The sequence below is a fragment of the Cinclus cinclus genome, chromosome 16 (genome assembly GCF_963662255.1).
Source record: "Cinclus cinclus chromosome 16, bCinCin1.1, whole genome shotgun sequence".
Classification (NCBI taxonomy): Eukaryota; Metazoa; Chordata; class Aves; order Passeriformes; family Cinclidae; genus Cinclus; species Cinclus cinclus.
The window spans coordinates 11,385,133-11,404,383 of record NC_085061.1 but is presented as its reverse complement, the minus strand read 5'-3'; the positions used below and the strand labels follow the sequence as shown (position 1 = coordinate 11,404,383).

At 49.5% G+C, this 19,251-nt stretch overlaps 1 protein-coding gene across 1 annotated transcript in view; it reads left to right on the top strand.

The window, feature by feature from the left end:
* The window catches only part of LOC134050525 (syntaxin-binding protein 4-like), a 45,646-nt gene extending 26,670 nt beyond the window's left edge, over positions 1-18,976 (top strand). The window contains exons 7-22 of the mRNA XM_062503659.1: positions 120-240; positions 2,662-2,803; positions 2,993-3,099; positions 3,859-4,012; positions 5,573-5,645; positions 8,538-8,635; positions 10,214-10,310; positions 12,415-12,542; positions 13,036-13,128; positions 13,622-13,687; positions 13,784-13,972; positions 14,433-14,549; positions 15,704-15,753; positions 16,603-16,733; positions 17,960-18,017; positions 18,775-18,976. Of these exons, the coding sequence (XP_062359643.1) occupies positions 120-240; positions 2,662-2,803; positions 2,993-3,099; positions 3,859-4,012; positions 5,573-5,645; positions 8,538-8,635; positions 10,214-10,310; positions 12,415-12,542; positions 13,036-13,128; positions 13,622-13,687; positions 13,784-13,972; positions 14,433-14,549; positions 15,704-15,753; positions 16,603-16,733; positions 17,960-18,017; positions 18,775-18,877 (1,727 nt within the window). The 3' untranslated portion in view covers positions 18,878-18,976. The remainder of the gene's footprint in view (positions 1-119; positions 241-2,661; positions 2,804-2,992; positions 3,100-3,858; positions 4,013-5,572; positions 5,646-8,537; positions 8,636-10,213; positions 10,311-12,414; positions 12,543-13,035; positions 13,129-13,621; positions 13,688-13,783; positions 13,973-14,432; positions 14,550-15,703; positions 15,754-16,602; positions 16,734-17,959; positions 18,018-18,774) is intronic.
* Positions 18,977-19,251: the final 275 nt, after the last annotated feature.

Sequence of the window (19,251 nt, the reverse complement as noted above, 5' to 3'; positions counted from 1 at the left end):
ACCATGTGGCTCTCCCCAAAAATCTAGGAGTGCGGCACCAGCTGTCAGCAGCAGAGCAGGGGGGAGGGTGATGCTGGAGTGTTCGTGTGCCCTGGACTGACAGTGCCTTTGCTGTTCAGGTCGATACCTGGAGAGCACCTCCTCAGGCTCGTCCTCGCGCTCCCAGAGCCCGCTGCTGCTCAGCCCTGCCACCTCCCACGGCCCCACCATCGGCAGCCTGGGGCACGCTCCTCACGCACAGTACGTACACATCCCACCCGCCTGGCCTGCTGGGTCATCAGGACACCACCAAATGCCACCACAGGAAATAATTCCAGGGCTTGTTGAGCAGTTTTGGTCGTCCCTATGTCCTCTCTACTCTTCTATCACCACAATGGCATCTTCTGGATGTGCTGGTGGCGTCTTGGCTGTTCCTGGGATATTTGTTCCCAAGGGGTGGAAAGCTTCCCAGTCGAGACCATCAATATGTCTGCACCATGGTTAACCATGCAGCAGCTCCTCTTCCTCTCTTCTGAATCCCAGGGGGAGGCCATGGTTTACAGCCAGCTGAGAGGGCCCTGCACATCACCTTATAAACCACGAGAAGAGTGTTTCTGCAAGGCTGCTGCTGCTCTCAGGAGGTGTTTTTGGTGCTTGTTTCCTATTGCCCTGCTCCTGGCACTTTGACCCCATGCTCCAAGAGCACCAGCACCGCTCCATGCAAACACCCTTGGTGCCCTTTGCTTTAGGGTCATCATCCTGCAGTCACTGCACCCTTTGGTGGCTGGAGCATCTCCCAGAGTTGTGTTTTCATGTGGTCATCTGCCCTTGCACGTTCTTCAGGGGCAGGGGTTTGGATGGACAGAGTTGGTTTTTCTGCAGTGTCTCGTCTCCAGGGCCCTTCTCCAGAGGGACAGCTCGGAGGGTGTTCACAGCTGTGGAATGGGGACCATTTGTCCCCAGGGCTCGCAGCTCCCCTCCTTTGCCAGCACAAACAAGCCAAGTCACTGGTAAAGAGAATCAGCCCTCACTGCAGAACCAGTAAATCCTCTTGCTAAATACCAGCTTATGAGGGATTTGCAGAGGACAAATATTTGGCACCAGAGGTTTAAGCTGCTTGCGTGGAGTGAGACACCCACACAGAGGAGACACCAGATCATCTACTTGGCAGCTGGTTTGGACAAACCATCCTTATTGTGCTGTTAATTCCCCCCAGGCTGAGATGTGGAATCCAGAATGGGTTGGGTGGGATGGAACCTCAGAGGTCATCTCATTCCAACACCCCTGGACATCTAGGCTAGAGGGGCCTGTCTTGGTGGCATCCTTGCCATGCTGTGCCATGTTCTGCTGGTCTCCATGTTGGTGCCAGGTCCCACTGATCTTCCCCTGGCATCACAGACCACTGGTTTCAGCTGAGCATTGGTGGTCAGCTGCAAGATGTAATTTGGGCCTAGTCTTTTCATGCATGTGGCTGCCACCCCTACTGCTCCCCAGACGTTGTCCCCAGGCTGTGACTTTTCATTGTGGCATCACCTGAGATCCCGCCATGCCACTGAGCCATGGGAGTTGGATGCGATGCAATCTCACCACAGTCAGTGTCTGAGATTTTGGGTTGAGCAGAGCATTTTAGTGCTGTATTTCATGACATCATTTCCCCAAGATCGTTCACCTTAAAGCAACGTTTCTTCATAGGACTAAGGCACATACACCCCTTCCACTGGGGTGTCTGACCACCAGGGATGGCTTGGGAACATGTGCTGGTGTCACTGTGGGGCACGGGAAACACAGCTGCTGTTGTGTCTGAAGTTGTAACATGAGGAGCCAGTGCAGACTCTTTGGGCAGTGGCTGCAGTGGAAATAAACTGCAAAGTGAAAAGCCAGCTGCACCCACCAGCTGCACCGATCCCATTTGAAGGAAAAGGCTTGCTGATCCTTGTGCATCACCAAATCCTCCCCCAAACCCCCCCTGTTGCAGTGCTGCCCATGGGAGTTCAGTGAAATCTCCGCTCCCACAACTCTGCTGCTGCCAGACCTCCCTGCTGCCACAGGGCCATTGCTGTGGCCAGGCCTTGTGGCCTATTGAGTCCTGTCCAGCAGCTCTTGGAGGGAAGGGTCCAGCCTGTTTGCTTCTCCTTTTCATCCTCGGCTGGGCGAACCACCTGCCACAGCAGCAGCTCAGTGTGGTGGGTGTTGCTGTAAAGGATGCCCATTTCTTAGGGCATCTTGCATGATTTTGGGTCCAAACCCTGGTTAAGACACACCCAGCTGTGTGTCACTTTGATGTCTGCTAAGAGCTGCTTGGTAGCTGATCCATCTGTGAATTGCTGTCTGGTGATTTAGTTGGATTCAAGCCACAACCATGTTGATCATTTGTGTGCTTTTGGCTATAAAACCAGGAATACCAAATATATTCTGGTTAGATATTTTGTTTCTTCTGTAAACGAGTATTCCCCTATTTGGGATTTGGGGAACCAGTCATCTTCATAACATCAAACAATGTCTGCCAAAGAGCAGGAGCCCTCAGTTCCCTTTTCCAACAGTGGGTGGAAGAAAGGATTCAAATAAAAGGCTGGGAGAAGGTAGAAGGATCACGCATGGAAAAAAATCCAGGCAGTTTGTTCAGCAATATGAGGAGATAACCCAGATCACCTTGAGTCACCTGCTGACTTCTCTCCCTTGCAGCTACTCCATGGACTCAGGAATCCAGAGCATTTCTATAGCAAATTCCTCTGGCTTGGGGCTGACAATCAGTGGTGGATCCAACAGGCCTGACGGGCCCATGATTTATGTCCAGGAGCTTTTGCCAGATGGGGACTGTTACAAAGTAAGTCAGCATGGAGACCCTCAGGAGCTCTGCCGTGGGAACCTTTCCTAGAGGCTGTGGCTGTTCTGAAGCAGCTTTTCTAAGAGTAGATGGATAATTGCATGGACTAATGAGGATTTGTGTTGCAGGAGAAGGCTTTGGGCAGAGATATCCCTTCTCAATGATGTGTCTTTCTCCCTGTTTGTTTAGGATGGTCGGCTCCGACCTGGAGACCAACTCATCGCTATCAACAGAGATTCTCTGGTGGGCAGCACACATGAGGAGGCCAGAAAAATAATTGAAAAAGCCAAATTCAGGTAGGCATGGAAAGTATTTCCTGTCATCATCAGGTGCTGTTGAGTCTTAAGCAGAGCACTTCATACCACGGTTTGGCTTCAAGGGCACTATTAGCCTTAAATGATGCTTTAAGGTGGTCACCTAAGGAAATCTTGAAGGCATGGATCATCCTGAAGTGTAATCCAGACCTTCCCGATGTTCTGGGCCTCATGAGGATCTCCTATCACTGCCCAGCAGAGCTTTGAAACAGAACTGAAGTTAAAAAAAAGGGGAAAAAGGAGACTCGGGAGAGACCTTATGGATCTGTACAGGGGGGTGGAACCAGGTGGGGATTGGACTTTTCTCCCAATTAACAAGTGGCAGGACAAGAGGAAACAGCCTCAAGTAGTGCCAGGGGATGTTTAGATTGGATATTAGGAACAACTTGTTCATGGAAAGGGCTGTAAAGCCCTTGGCACAGGCTGACCAGGGCAGGGGTGGAATCACCATTCCTAGATGTGTTCAAACACCACGGAGATGTGGCACTTGGGGACACGGGTCAGTGATGACCTTGGCAGTACCTGGAAAATGGTTGGACTCAATGATCTTAGGGGTCTTTCCCAACCTTAACCATTCCATGATTCAATGGAATGCAGCTGGTGGAGATCCAGCTGCACTGGTGCAGGCTACTCAGACTTAGGTGAGCTTATCCTGGAGACAGAGCCACAAGCATGTGAGCTCTGCAAATTTGTGCCTTTTGTTTTGTTAAGAAGATGTTCTGTGTTTGTTGTTTGCTGAAGACACGAGGGAAGCACAGAAGTGGCCTTTATTCCTGGGAGGGGACGGTTACATCCCGGACTGTCGGTTCCCAACAACATCCCATCCCAGCCTCCAAAGGCTGTGGGGAATGGCCTGAGCTCCTGCAGGCTGAAGGTCCACGTGAGGTCCCCGGAGGTAGGTGGGAGTTCATCTCTAACAGCTATCAATCCTGGGATCTTTCCTTGATCAGAGAACTTTCCTTTAGGGAAACCCTGGTAATACTTCTGGAAACCCAGTGGGAAGTCTGCACTGTTGATGTATTTACCTGCAGGCAGATGTTTTAAATCTAAAATCATTTCTTCTCTCTTGAGTTTGAGACAGAGATGGATCTGTGGAGGTAATGACAGGAGTTTCATCTCCAGGGCCTGCATTCAGACCTGTTCCAAGAGTCTCAGGTTTAAAAAAACAAAGCTGTTCCATGGATAGCAACCTGCATCTCATTCAGCACCAGTCATAAGGCTGGGAGGGATCTCCAGAGTCAGTTTGATCTAGGCTCCTAGCCAAAGGCAGACACAACTCTTTATTTTTCAGGACCTCTGATGAGGATGAATCCCCAGCATTCCTACACAGCCCATTCCTGCTCCTGACTACTCTAATGATAAGCCAGGCTCATTCCTCCTGCAAAGCCAAGCTTCACATTGTGTTTGCAGAGAAGTGCTTGAGCTGTGAATGGCTGGACAGGGTTTATCCACACAACCCTCAGGGTCTGTGGCTCCATTCTGTGCATTTGTCACTCCCCTTCTGGCCTAGTGACATGCTGGGTGTCCTTTCTGCCCTCTTCCACACAAATTTCCTTCAAGAGGGGCTGGCTGGATGTTCCTTTCATACAAGACCATTCACAAAACATCTTGCTTTCCATCCCTGTGGGGACACAGACTTGCATGAATGTCACATGTGTGCTGCCTTTGGGTGCACCAGGCTGGAGACGTGCCCTAGAAAGGCACCAGAACCCCTGGAGCTGTGCCTGAGTGCTGTGGTTGGACCCCTCACCCCCAGCTTGTGTGATGCTGTGCACTTTATGAAATCACACCAGTGGCTGGACTGAAATGGCTCCTTTCCTCACTTTGCTGCTGAAAGATGGAACTTCTAATGAAGTCTGAACTAGCACACCAGGGAAAGAGTGCCCAGGCACATGTGCTGCCTGTCTGTATGTCCTCACACCTCCTCTGCCCCTCTTGGCACCCAAGTCCCCAGCTGTGTCAGAGCCATCTTGGTGGTTCTCACCCTCAGATTATTTTTCCCTCTTCCTTGTGCTTTCAGCCAGGATGTAGCACACAAGAAAGGGTGTGAAGGGATCTCGGCTTCCTGTCCTGCTCACGGAGATAATTATGGGTTTGGGGTAAATGTTGCACCTGGTTGTGGTCATACTTGAGACCTCCCTGCTGGGTTGGATGCAGAGCTTCAGGGAGAACCTCTGTGGAGAAACCAGGCAAGGTCAAAACCAGCCTCAGCAGTCAAGCACAGTTACAGTAAGGACTGAGCTACTTTGTGTGTGACCAGAGGTTTTGGAGTGGCTCAGCCTGTGCCAGGTGCTCCCAGAGAAACCCCTGGATACTCTTTAGACCCACCTGCACAAGAGATGTACGTGGTGCCCTCATGGCTCTGCCTTGAGCTCCTCTATCTCCTGCTCATTATTTACACCAACAGCAACTTCTTCTTAGCAACTGTCTGTGCCATTTTGTCTTGTTTTTCTAGAACAGACGTGAAAATCCTTTTCCTGTGCCTTCTTTGTCACCGGACATTTGCCCACCAGAGCTTACAGTCTCAGGTGAGTCCTGCTCAACCATTCTGTTTGTGTGGGTGACAAACAGCTGTGGTTCCTCAGAGCTGAGGATCGTGAAATTATAGAATCAGAGAATCACAGAATGGATTGTCTTGGAAGGGACCTCAAAGCTCATCCCATCCCACCCCCTGCCATGGGCAGGGACACCTTCCACTACCCCAGGTTGCTCCAAGCCCCATCCAGCCTGGCCTTGGACACTTCCAGGGATCCAGGGGCAGCCACAGCTTCTCTGGGTACCCTGTGCCAGGGCCTGCCCACCCTCCCAGGGAACAATTCCTTCCCAATATCCCATCTAACCCTGTCCTCTGGCAGTGGGAAGCCATTCCCCTTGTCCTATCACCACATTTTTTAAGCAGTGTTTATATTGCTAGAGTGGAATTTAATGGGGTGATAGTGACACTCACCCTGCTCAGTGAGAGGGTAGGCAGCAGCTTGGTTTACTCAACGAATAGTAATTGTGTCCATGTTTGCCCATAGTAGCAAAACTCTTTACTAAGGCATTCAGGGACTGAGGTACTCACAGGAGACAAATTCCTCCACTCTCAGCCTGTGGTTCATTTACAGCAGTGGCTTTGCCCACCTCAGACATGCAGCAGGTTCTCCACAGGCCACTTTCCCTTCTGGGGGAAATGGGGACTCCTGGACACACAGCATAAAAGCAGTCAGCTAATGATAGTTGGGATGTACACAGCAACCCTGGGCTCTGAACAGGCTTTGATGCCCTCAATTGGCCAAACTGGGAAATGGCTTAGAGATGTTAAATAAATCAGATTTCTCTCTACATCCAAGCTTCAATTTTTGCTTATTTTTCCATTCTGTGTTTCATATCCATGCTCTGAGTCTCCTGAGCTCTTGTGTTTTGTGGAGGGACCCACTCTCTTCATCCAATAGTGTGGCAGTAATGGGGGGAGAACCTGAATCACCCTGCAGCTTCCCAACTCCTTTAACACTATTGAGGAAACCTCAATAATCCCCAGAGCCCAGGGGAGACAACCTCCACCCCATATCCCTGTGATAGGAAGGTCCCTCCTGCCCCAAGGGAAAGATGAATTTTCCCAACAAATCCTGAACCAGTGCTGCCCACCATTCTTGCAGCCTCAAATCCAACAGCCCTTGCTTCCCTGGCATGTTAGCTCTGCTAACAAATCCCTGTGCCTTGCTGTAATTCCCCTCTGGAAGGCTAAGAGCAAGCACTGTACCTTAGTGTTTAGTCCATACCTGGGATCAGCAGGAGATGGAGCAGCTGGTCCCAGGGATGCCTGGCTCACCTTGGGCAAGCTCAGCAGCTTCAGCTCTGCCTTCCACACTCCACTGGAGAGGCCCTGGGACAGGGATGAGCTCTGTCCTCCCTGCCCTGAGCGTCCTGCAGATGCCAGGGACACTCTCAGGTGGCCACCACAGGCAGCCAGTCCTGAAGATGGGGACAGAGCAACCCAGCACCACTAGTGACCCACCCACAACCTGACTTAGCTGGAGGATTTTGTTGCTCCAGGATTTGAGCGTGGGATGCCAAGGAGGCTTTGTGTCAGTGTTGTCGTCCATGGAGACAGAACTGGCCAGTTTGGGAGCCTGGGCCAGGCAGTGCCTCTCTCTGGGTGCCTGATGGATGCCCTGGATATGGCTGTGTCCAGAGCTGACAGCAAAGCCACATGGAGCTAATCCTGATTAGCCATGGCTCTGCCCTTGAACTGGGAGAGGGAAGTGGTGGTGGCTGATCCAGCAAACTCATTTGCTACCTCTTGCTGCTTCCCAGCTGCTGGCCTTAGCAGAGCAGATGGATGCCTGGATTAGGAGGCTTATGCAGCACCTCTGCTGCTCCTCACTGCTTCTTCTGGCACCTGGGCTCCTGCCCAATGGACAGGAGGGTAAGAAGTGCTGAAGAGATTCCAGAGGAGCTGTGCTGCTTGGGCTTCCCGTGATGTTCACCAGATCCCGAGCAGGCAAAAGGAATTGCTCCCTGGGCAAATCCTGTGACTGGCACGAGAAGGAATTTTGTCACCTGGACTGATGGTTTGAGCATTGGCAGGGGCAGGCACAGCAATCCTGCGCCCTTCTGGAGTCTGCTTGGGTTCTTCAGGAGCAGCTAACACCTTCTCCAGCCCTTTTCCCAGGGAGTATCATGGCTCCTCACAGGCAAGGGTTAATCATCATGGAAAAGGTGGGGTTCCCTCCAGGGATGGAGCGGCAGGGCTTGTGCTCTGGATCTTTTCAGCTGTGCAGCAGTGCTGGCAATGCTGAGACAGCTGTTGGCAGCTGGATCCTCCAGCTCATGACAGCTTTTCACCAGCACAGCAGCTGCTGCCTCTGCCTCTCTCTGCCTCTGTGGCTGCCTCACAACATATGTGGCTCCTTCTACCCCAAAAAACCTGCCTGCTCAGCTGAGGGGAAAAGAGTTCAAGGCTTCTTGCAGTCTTGGGGAGGGAAAAAAATCTCAGAGTGGTGCTTTTCTGCATCACTTTAATCTGTTCATTCCCATGGGTGTCAGAATTCTTTCTGTTTTGCTTAATCAGAGTAGAAAATAACTAGGGAGATTTTAATTAATTTTTCTCACAGTTCTTCACCATCACTTTAAGACTCCACAAAACACTGTGATTGGAAATTTCCAAAATGCTATTATTGCAGTCCTTTGTCCCTAGATGAAACACCTCATTTTAAACCATCCAGAAGCCCAGTTTCAGAGAAGGATTTGCCCCAGTATCCAGTCTTTCCAAGAGAGGCCTAGTTCAGCCTTCCAGAGCTGGTTTTAGTAAATCCTGGACTTGGACTTTTCCCCTGCTGCACACACTTTATATTTCATGCAACAAGAGATCAGAATTTTGCTTTGCAGACACCTCTACCGAAATGCTTCCCCATTAACATTTATTTTTGATTTTTCAGCACCGGCTTCAGCTTCTAACTACAAAGCAGCTTCAGGCACCAAACCTAAAGTGGCACTGGATCCCCATATCCGGCTCAAGGATGGAAAACTGGAACTGGTAAGTGGCAGGGTCCTCTCCCCAAAGTAAGGTGTCCTCCTTGTGCACTGTGCAGGAAATAGTCCATCTTCAGGTGAGTTTGCTGGAGGCTGAGTCCAGCCTCTGAAAGTAAAGAGGGTGAAACATCCTGACTGTGTCCAAAGAGGCATTTAAACATCCCTTGGCTCATCTTGGCTGTTTCATGGTGCTCCATGAAGCTCCAGAAGTCTTTTCCTGGCAGCTCTACCTCCCTTGGACATCATGCCATTAGCCAAGATTGTGCCCTCCAAACATTTGGCGCCGCTGTCACTGCTAGGGTAACCTCAAGCAGCCTGCTGGGGAGGAGGGAAGGCTGAGATAGGAGATGTCTCATCGAGGAGCCGTGCAGAACCGCTGATCCTTCCATCGTTTGGTGGAAACACATTCCACGGCATGGAGCAGAGCTGCCCATCTGCTTACCGAGACCCTGGTGCGGGGCAGGGTGCCTTGGGGGCCGTGTCCCAGTCTGGCCCCTTGGGTTCTCCCGGAGTTCGAAGGGGGGCTGTGGGGACGGAGCCCTCGGTGCGGGGCTGGGGAGGCCAGGGAGCCCCGATGTGACGAACATCTGCTGCCACCCGACGGCAGCGCAGCGGAGCCGTTCTCCTGAGCCTGCGGAATTCTCCTATGATGGCATTTGCACAGCGACCTCTGCTCCTCACCGGGACAAAGCAGCTCCTCTCGGCTGGCAGGAGCGCTTGGCTTCTCTTTTTAAAGCTGCGCAGTGACAGAGTGAGAGGTGATACACCGACTGGGACAACCTGGGGTGGCTTTGGGGTGGCCAAGCATCCGAAAGTGTCACTTCAGTCATCCTGAAGTGCCTGCAGCACTGCCTTGCGCAGGGGTGATGGGCAGAGGAGCAGGAGGTGGGACTCGAACGGGACAGCAGATGAATCCCAGGGATTGCTGGTGCTGGAAAGGTGAGAGGGATCCCTCACTGAGAGGTGCTGTGAGTGCAGCCTGGCACAGGTGAACATTTCACTCGGACTCTTTCCCAGAGCCTGCTAAGCTCGGCTTCATCATTTAAAAGCTTTCAGTTGCTGCTGCCAGCAGGGAAGTGGGGCTTGCACAGGTTTATCTGCTTCTGTGTGCTGCCCTGGGGTTGAACTGATAAGTACCAGTAGAAGTCAGGGCATCAGGAGTAATGAGAAAGCAAAACATGCAGTGGAGGAGCAAAATGTTTGAATGTCTCCTCTCTCTGTGAGAAACACTCTGTTAATAGCTTTTATCTTCCTGGTTCCAAACACAATTTCTGGGCAGTAAGAGAAAGGAGAGGCTAAGCCTTGCTAAAACTCCACTGGCTTTTGATCAAAGTCCTGAAAACTCATCGGAGCTGAAAATCTGATTGCAGATAAAATGTTCTTGGAGGGATGTGAACCTGTGTTCAGGAACAGACATTTCTGTACATCTGCAGCAAAAAAGGGACTGGAAATGCAATCCAAGTCTGTTCCTTTGGGAGATGCTGCCTGGAGAAACCCAGCAAGAAGTGTCTTCCCAATGCTTATTCCAAAGAGTTGCTTTTCCAATGTTTTTCTTTTTAAAAGCTCCTTGTTTCTGCTTCAGGTTCTGCAGTATCTTGGTCTGGATGTAACTGAGGAGAAGAAGAGGCAGCTGCGGCAAAGCCTGGCCACTGATTCACAGGGGACTGTAGCCTATGGAGGTGAGCAGGAGCTCTGTCCAGGGGGAATCTGACATTTCTCTGTAGCTCCACTGGCAGCTAAAAAGGGCCAGAAGTGGCAGGTGAGACACCTGCCTGGGAAGTGATGGAGCCTATAAAGAGGGAAAGTCACAAACACGAAGGCATTCTGTAGAATCATGGAATCCTGGAATGGTTTGGATTGGAAGGGACCTCAAAATTCATCTCATTCCATCAGACACCTTCCACTATCCCATATTGGTCCAATCCCTGTTCAAGAGGACGCTTCCAGGGATGGATCAGCCACAGCTCCACTGTGAAATCTGTGCCAGGGCCTCACTGCCCTCACAGGGAAGAATTTCTTCCTAACATCTAATCTAAACCTACTCCCTGTCAGTTTAAAGCCATTCCCATTGTACTATCATAGGTGAATTCAGACTAAAAGAAAGTTGGTGCAAGGGCTTACTTTCCTTAAAATTCCAGCTTTCCTAGCAGGATTTGACCAGAGGAACACAAAAAATAAAAGCCAGATTTCTGCTTTCTGTGGCCTTCCAGAGCATGGCTGGCCCACAGGCTTGCTCCCCAGAAGGCTTTCAGCAAAAATCCAAAACCATCAGCAATATCCCCAGCAGAGAGGACAGTCACACGGCATCTGGGTCAATGTTTTGTGCAGAGTGAGGGATAGAACACAGAACCACAGCCCTCTCCTCTGTGTGATTGGCGTTGTAGTTTGTGGCAACAGAAATAAAGATGATTGGGGGTATTTAGCAAACATGCTGCTTTTGCACAGAGACTCTGGCTCCTGCTGCAGCTCAGGGACCATCCAGGCCAGGCTTCAGAGTGGAACCATGTGAACCTCATGAAGTTCAACAAGACCAAGTGCATGTTCTGCACTGCACCTGGCTCAGGGCAATCCCAAGCATCAATCCAAGCTGGGTAGAGAAGAGAGGGAGAGCAGCCCTGGGAGAAGGATTTGGGGTGTTGGAGGATGAGAGCTGGGCCTGCCCTGGCTGTGAGCACCCAGAACCCACCCCTTTGCTGGGCTGAGCCCCACTGTGGGCAGCAGGAGGGGGGGATTCTGCCCTATCAGGTGAGACCCCACCTGCAGAGCTGCCCCAGCCCTGGGGCCCAGCCCAGGAAGGATGTGGAGCTGTGAAGAGTCCAGGGGAGCCCATGGAGATGCTCCAAGGGCTGGAGCCCCTCTGCTCTGGAGCCAGACTGGCCGAGCTGGGAGTGCTCAGCTGGAGAAGAGAAGGCTCCAGGGACACCTCAGAGCCCCTGTCAGGGACTAAAGGGGCTCCAGGAGAGCTGGAGAGGGACAGGACACAGGGAATGGCTTCCCAGTGCCAGAGGACAGGGATGGATGGGATATTGGGAAGGAATTGTTCCTGGGAAGGTGGGGAGGCCCTGACACAGGGTACCCAGAGAACCTGTGGCTGCCCCTGGATCCCTGGACGTGTCCAAGGCCAGGTTGGACAGGACTTGGAGCAATCTGGGACAGTGGAAGATTTCCCTGCCCATGGCAGGGGGTGGAATGAGATCATCTTTATGGTCCCTTTGTGCCCAAACCATTGCATGTTTCTGTGATTCTGTGACTGGAATCTCTGGGACCCTGGTGACACCTCCCTGCTGGTTCCCACCTGTCCCACACAGCCCCTTCTGCTGTGCTTTCCTTCATGTCTGAAAGCAAAATGAATGTGGATTTTTAGACTTGTGAGTTTAACACCTTTCCTACATGCTGAACTCACGGAGTTGTCTTTTTGTTTAAATCAGCAACATGAAAAATGGCAGCAGGTGCCCTTTGTCAGGGAAATGTGGGTTTAGCTTGAAATTTTAAAACTTTCAGAACCACAGTCGTGAAAACTCCCCTGTGAAAATACCTGGGTTTTCTGAGTTTTAAAAATGTAGTTTTTTTCAGTTGGATAAGAAACAGGAGTCTGATAGAGACTATCAACAACTCATTTAAGCTTGATGGGATTGCTGACCAACACAAGATTATTAGAGAAACCTGTCTGGCATCTCTAAACCCTGCTCAGCACCAGTGGATGGCCCCAAAATCAGTGGCATTTTCTCCTAACACACAGCAATTTTCTCTTTTAACCTGGTAAAAACTGTTTGTTTCTCACAGATGTTCTCCAAGCGCTCAGGGATGTGATGCAGGAGGAGCTGGATGAGGCTGGTCTGGATTCCAGCTCCATGCTCTTCACTCAGTATGAAGTGGCCAATTTGCTGGATACATCAGCTTTTCACTCCCCGGTCAGTCACCCCAAAATTCCTCTACAGTGAATCCATGGATCTTCTACATGGTATCCATGGAATTCTGAGATGGGAAAAGCTAAAGTACCATTTTTTCTGATTGTCCTAGAGCTAGAAAGACAAGGCAGAACTATTTGTTAATCATTTTTAAAATAGGAAATTCTGTAAAAGACCTCAAACTTCTTATTTTTAATAAGGAAATAACAGTATCTATGGGATAATATGAGGAAACAGCCTAGCAGTTATGCAGAAGGGAAAATAGCCAAAATTCATCAATTCTAAGTAATTTCATTTGGTTCACGAAGTGAAAATTCACTCTAGCTCAGCTATTTCAGCAATGATGAGGATCAAAGAGTGAAATTCTGTGGGGCAAAATGAAGCATCCTAGAGCTAAATTATTGAATGCGCCTTTTGATCTACTGGATAAAAATGCTGACTCCTTTTTGAGGGCATTTGGATTCAATGTGTGATGAGTCTGTCCCTCACCTTGCAGACCGTTGACTCTCTAAACTGCAATGGCAACGAGGACCTGGAGCAGCTGCAGCTGGAGATGAGGGATCTGCGGCACGAAGTCCGCAGGCTGAAGGTGGAGCCTCCCCTCAGAGCAGATTTCTTGGCTGGGGTGTTCTGCTGTAGCTCTCCATGGGGGTAATGGGGTGGCCTGGCCCTCTGGAGGAGTCACCAGTTTGCATTCTGTGCATTCCTCGGCACACAAGGAGCCTCTCACCCTCCACTCTCCTTAATTGCCTCTTTCTTGCTCTCTCCCTCAAAGGAAAACTTATTTGTACTCAAAGCATGCAATCCCTTCTCAGCAGGGAGTTAATATATTTAAAAAGCAGGTCTCGTTAAGAATTCCAGTGTGTGATTAACAGAAGCAGCACCTGTCCTCTCACCCTCACCTGGCTGTCAGCACCTCGGCTGTGTCCAGGTGGCATTCTGCAGGTCACAGCCCTAAAAGCTCTCTCTGTGTGTGGCAAAGTGCACAGAACTTCTGTAAAATAATATTCTGGTGGGTAGGGGCATTCTAGAAAGTGTCCTGTCATTTGTTTCTTCTAATCTGGTAAAAATATTTCCCACAGTCTCTCCTGAGAGAAGTGGAGAGCAGCAAGAAGTCGATGGAGGATGAGCTTCAGAGGCTGAACCAAGTTAGTGAGGAGATTTCTGGGGTTCTTGGGGTGGGTTTGGGGGTTGGCAGCTGAGGGGGACAGGGTGTGTTCATCAGGAGTTCTGGGTTCTTGCAGAAGGCGCTGGGGTTCCTGTCGGAGAACCGGACCCTGCAGAGCAAGCTGCAGATGGCTGAGGTGGTGCAGAGACAGGCTCACAGTGCTGAGCAGGACTATGAGGAAGTGATCCACCTGCTGGAGGCTGAAATTGCAGAACTGAAGATACAGCTGGCGGGGAAAAAAGCAAAGCACGTCTCTGAAATAGAGGTAACATAACCCCTCAGTCTGGGGAAAGGCCCATGACCTTTCAGACTCTTCTTCTGTGGATTCATAGAGTCATGGGGTGATTTATGGGCCAAAAGGGACCATAAAGCTCATTTCATTCCAACCCCCTGCCAGGGGCAGAGACACCTTCCACTATCCCAGGCTGCTCCAAGCCCTGTCCAACCTGGCCTTGGACACTGCCAGGGATCCAGGGGCAGCCACAACTAAGGTTACCCTCCTTTTATTTACAAGGAGAAAATGAAATACCACATAGATAATTTGCTGTGTGGGTTCACAAGACCAACACAGTCTCTAGATCTGTGTAATAATCTGTATAATTTCCACTGTCCCTTCCCAAAGGACACTGCTTTTGCTTGTAGCAAATGTCACAAACTGTTGTTTCCAAAAGCCAAGGCTGGAGCATAACCACCACCACTCTCCTCCTCCTGTGTCCCTGCCTCAGGAGGACATCCTGGAGCTGAAGAGGCAGCTGTCCCTGGCTGATGGTCAGCTACGAAAATCCGAAGTCTCACGGAAGCGCCTGGAGATCTGCAATAGGAAACTGCTCCTGTTTGTGCAGGTGAGGTGTGGAACTGCAGCATCACCACGGCCTCTTTCCTTCAGGGTGGTTTTGCAAGTCCAATCAACTTCCTGCTCCATAAGCAAGAGGGGGTTTTTTTGCTGTCTCACCCAAAAAAGTCCCTGTCTGTTGCTTAGGAGGAAGCAGGGAATTAACTGAGCTCTCCTCATATCTCTGGGGGCGATGCAAACTCCGTGGTACAGGTTTTGCTGGTGGCTCTGCTCTTCCTGGCTCCCTGTGCTGAGGCTGCTCCAGGAGCTCTGCTGTCAAAACATCTGTGCTCTCCTTCCCTTGCTATAGCTGAGGGTTACTACTCTATAAATAGGAACCTGGAGAGTGGCTTTGCTCTTCCAGTGCTTCCCCCTCCACCCCAGATTTCCTGCAAAATCTCACAGTTCAGTCTTGCAGCTGGCAGTTTTTCCACTTCATTCCCTTCACTGGGAACACCAGTATGTGTAATTAATAAACTGGTCAGCACGGGAAGCATCAGTATTCAATGTATTTGCTATGGCTACTGGTGGCCTGTCCCAAGAACTCTTGAAATCAAGCAGAAACAGTGCAGCAAAAAGGGAATGTAGATGCTGTGTCCTCTGCTCCAGAGAAGGAAGAATTAAATACCTCCAGAGCTTCAGCATTGTGTGCTAGAGCCTGTGCAGTGTGAGGTCAGACTTCAGAAATATATCTCACTTGACCCCAGGGTCAAACATCACAGGATTTTGAGCACTGGAGCAAAATATCTTCCTTTTTCCTCCACCCCTCAGTGGTGTTGGAGAAGTGCATGGTAATGAGAGCTTCCACGTGCAGGTCCAACCCAGGAGCCAGTGGTTGCTGGCAGCAATGATCACTGAAATGCAGCCTGCAAAATTATTCCTTGAAAGAGGATTTTTGTGCTGCATTTCTTATATTTTAGCAGTGGTATTAAAATGCAGAATTCAGATGTGTCTATAGATTCATGGAGGATGCTGCCTGAGCTGCAAAAGGCCTTGAGATATTCGCTTCAAGGGCAATGAATAAGCAGAAGCTGATTACTGTCATATTAAATCTGATCATCAGGAAAAACCCATGGGGTTTGTTCTCAGGAATTATTCATTCCTACAAGTTTGAAACCCTTTTTTTTTGTTTTGTTTTGTTTTTTTGTTGTTGTTGCATGACAGAACATTTACAAGGTCCTGAGCACACACAGTCATTTACCAGATGAGAAAAGGTAGGAGATGGCTTCTGGGAATGGTGAACAGCAACATGAAATGTCCTTTTCTGACCTTTCTCAGGGGAAGGTGCTTCACACGTAGCCTACCAAGAGTTTCCAAATATACTTTCACTTTGGAAGTGAAACCATGGGAGAAAGATGATCTGGAGGCTGCTGGTGGGTTGGTACTGGGAGATTTTTGCCTCTGTTCAGGCTTTTTTTGGGAGCGAGTAGCTGAAACTCTGCTCGGGTTAAATCGCTCTTGTCAGCAGAGACCCTAACAGGTTGTTTCAGAACAGCAGAATTTTGACCCACCTGCTTTTCCAAACATAAACCAAGTTTTGGCTGCAGGACCACATCCTTTTTTATCAGCAGTTAGAGTAGATAGAGTGTAAGCAAGGAGCTCTCAACACTTTCAGCAGCATGAATGGCTGCAGAAATAGAGCTCAGGATTCTGGACTCCCCTCCAGCCTGAGCCTATCTCCTGTCACTTGGGCATTAATGTATCACAACTCCACGTGTGTTTTTAACTGATTAAATCATTGAAAAGTCACTGTCCCATCGATGATGACTGGCTTTAAAAGCCAGTTTTGAAGAGGAATGGAAATCAGTTTTTAAGTTTCCCAAGTTGGTTATTTCTAATTTAATGCGGGGAAATGGCTTTTGACAAATTCTAAAGAATGCTTTGCTATTTGTCTGTAACAAAACAATGCAAGTGTGTCTAACAGACACTCGAATGTGGAAGGATGGAGATGCAACCCCCAAACACACAGAATTTATGTTGCACATCCTTCCTGAGAGGCTGGCCAGGATTGTCAATGATCATTCTCTAATAGAAGTATTGATGGCACTTTCCATATTTATAAGCATCAACCATGAAACAGAAGAGGATAAAACAGACGCAGTCTCAGACACATCTCTTCCATCTTCAGATCTTGTTGACCTTTTGCTATCAGAAGCTAAAGAACTGTTAGCACCAATCCTCTCCAACAAGGACGGTAAGCACAAAATTAACTGGAGAATCCCAACAAGTCTCAGGGATCTCTGTCAGTGTTATTGCCAGCTTCCAGCACCTTCCATATTTTTCCATACGAGTTGAGCCTCCCTGATTCTCTCATGCTCACTGAGATGTAATTGCCCTCCCTATATCCAAGTGACTCATCTTTGAATCTGCAATGCAGACTCGCAGGTTATGGAGTCAGACTTGTGCCCAGGGCCATAGGAAAGGTGTTTATCCAGGGAAAAAACCCTAACAGGCAGGAGGATGGTTTCACAGAATCACTGAAATGCTGGTTGAAAGGGATTGCTGGAGATCAGATCTTCTGCTCCAGGTAGGGCAATCCCAGTAGAGGGGACCTGCAGTGGGTTCAGGCAGCCAGGATGGAGATCCACAGCCTTCCTGATGGTGTTCCCTCACTGCTCTGTGATAAAAATCTTCCCAGCACCCAGCCCAAGCTCCCCCAGGGGCAGCCTGTGGCCACTGCCCCCAGTTACACTGGCTGCACTGCCAAGAACAGTTGGCTCCAGCATCCTTTGATTGCACCTGACGTAGCAGTGGGGCTGTGAAGTTGCCTTTCAGCCTCCTTTTACCCGGCTAAACAAGCCCAGCTCCCTCAGTCCTCCCCAGCCTCTCCCTGCAGGCCTGGGGCTTCCCTTGCTGGACCCTGTCCACTTTCCCAAACTTCCTTACACCACCCAGATACAACTCCAGCAATGCTGAGCAGGAGGGAACAGTCACCTCCCTGTTTCCTTGGAATAAAAACCAGCCATGCTCCCTTTTCCTCACATCTGTGGGAAAATCAGGGAAGAGGAATCCAGCTCCATGGGAGTCTGGATTAACTTTCCCAGTCTGGGACTCTGAGCTGGTGCATGAGTCATAAACATTTCTTGGTGGCAATTATTTGACCCTGCTTGTCTCTTGCCACACAAAATGAGTGTCTGACCTCCTCAGTCATGTCCAGGTGAATGCACAGCCCCAAACAGGTGCCCAGTCCTTGCTCTTTGATGCTATTCACCAGCTCAGCGTGGCCATGGCCCAGCACTGGCTTTGTCTCAAAGCACAAAACACAAAGGAAATAATTGCAGCCTTTCAGGAGCACCTCTGGTTTATGAGCACCGTCAGCATTTTCTGAGCTCCTGCCCCACTTAAATGTGCATTATCATAATGCAGCAGCATCGGGCATGTTCTCTACACTAACACTTGGCTCTGTGCTTCCATCTGCAGCTCTGCCATGGGACAGGAACCAGTGCCTGCCTGCTGAAGGAATCCCAAATTACAAGGAGTAGGTGTCAAAACTGCTGTGGACTGTAATTTGGACAACAGAGATACTAAAAATTCCTGTTTGTTTTGTTGGGGTTTTTTAATCAAAACTGTTGCTTGACAACTTTTGATCAGACAGTCTAGGAGAGGCCTCCAGATGGCCATGACAGAAAAATACTGTGAAATTCCTAGACAGAAAGAGACTTAGTGCCCTGCATGGTGTGAATTCCTGGATTTCTCTTTTGCTTTATAAAATGCTGGATTTCCTTCAGGCCAGATGGGAACTTGTGGTTCTGTGGCTTGTCTAGCTGGCATTTTTACAGTGTGCTCTGTGTAAGGGTAGAAACATCACTGGATATGTTAATCCTTTATGCTGTGATATCGAGATGCTGTGAAGCTCCAGACAAGGAGAGCAAGATGACATGGCTTTGTTTGTAGCTTAAACTGTTAAATTTCCCTGAAACCTCTTAAATGGCTTCTATTTAACAGAGCCATTTCCTAAAGTTATCCAAAAGGGCACTTTGAGACCTAAATATCTCCTACTGCTTTCTTAGCTTAACTCGACCTGAAGATCTGCCAGCACAGTTTTTTGTTTAGGTACAAATTACCCATTTGCAAATGACCATTTCAAAGTTATGAAAAGCATTTTCAGACAAAACAGGTGGCCTGCACAGTCTAACCAGGCAAGCTCTGTGGCTTCCTCTTCTTTCCTAAATAACGAGTGCTGTCTTCACCGTGTCCTTCTCCCAAATTACCTAAGGCATATTTCTCCTTTCCAGCCACCTTCATCAGAAGACCACGTGGCCCCCTCCTGCAGGCCAGACCAAGAGTGACCAACCACAGCCACCAAGCCCAACGGAACTGCCTAAGAAGCCGACATAAATATCCCATGGCTTGGTGGTGCTCCAAACCACAGCCATCGATCCCATGGGAGATGGGAAAGACCCCCAGGCACCTCAGCTTCCAGGCCAAGCAGTCTGAGAACAAGCTTTCTGACACAAGACTAATTCTTCCTAACTATCCAAGACTTTCTCAGCAACCTCCCCTGCATGTCTACCTCTGAGTTATCATACAAGGCTTTTTGCTCACGGTTTTGCAGCTTTATAGGAAAAATATTCTCAAGAGGCTACAGAGGCCTGGATTTCAGTGGCAGCCTTTTATAGCTTGTGTTCTGGGTAGCATGAATGTACCTGAGGGACTCAGGGGTCTCCAACAGATCCCTTTTGGTATTTCAGATGAAAAACCAAAGTCTATTT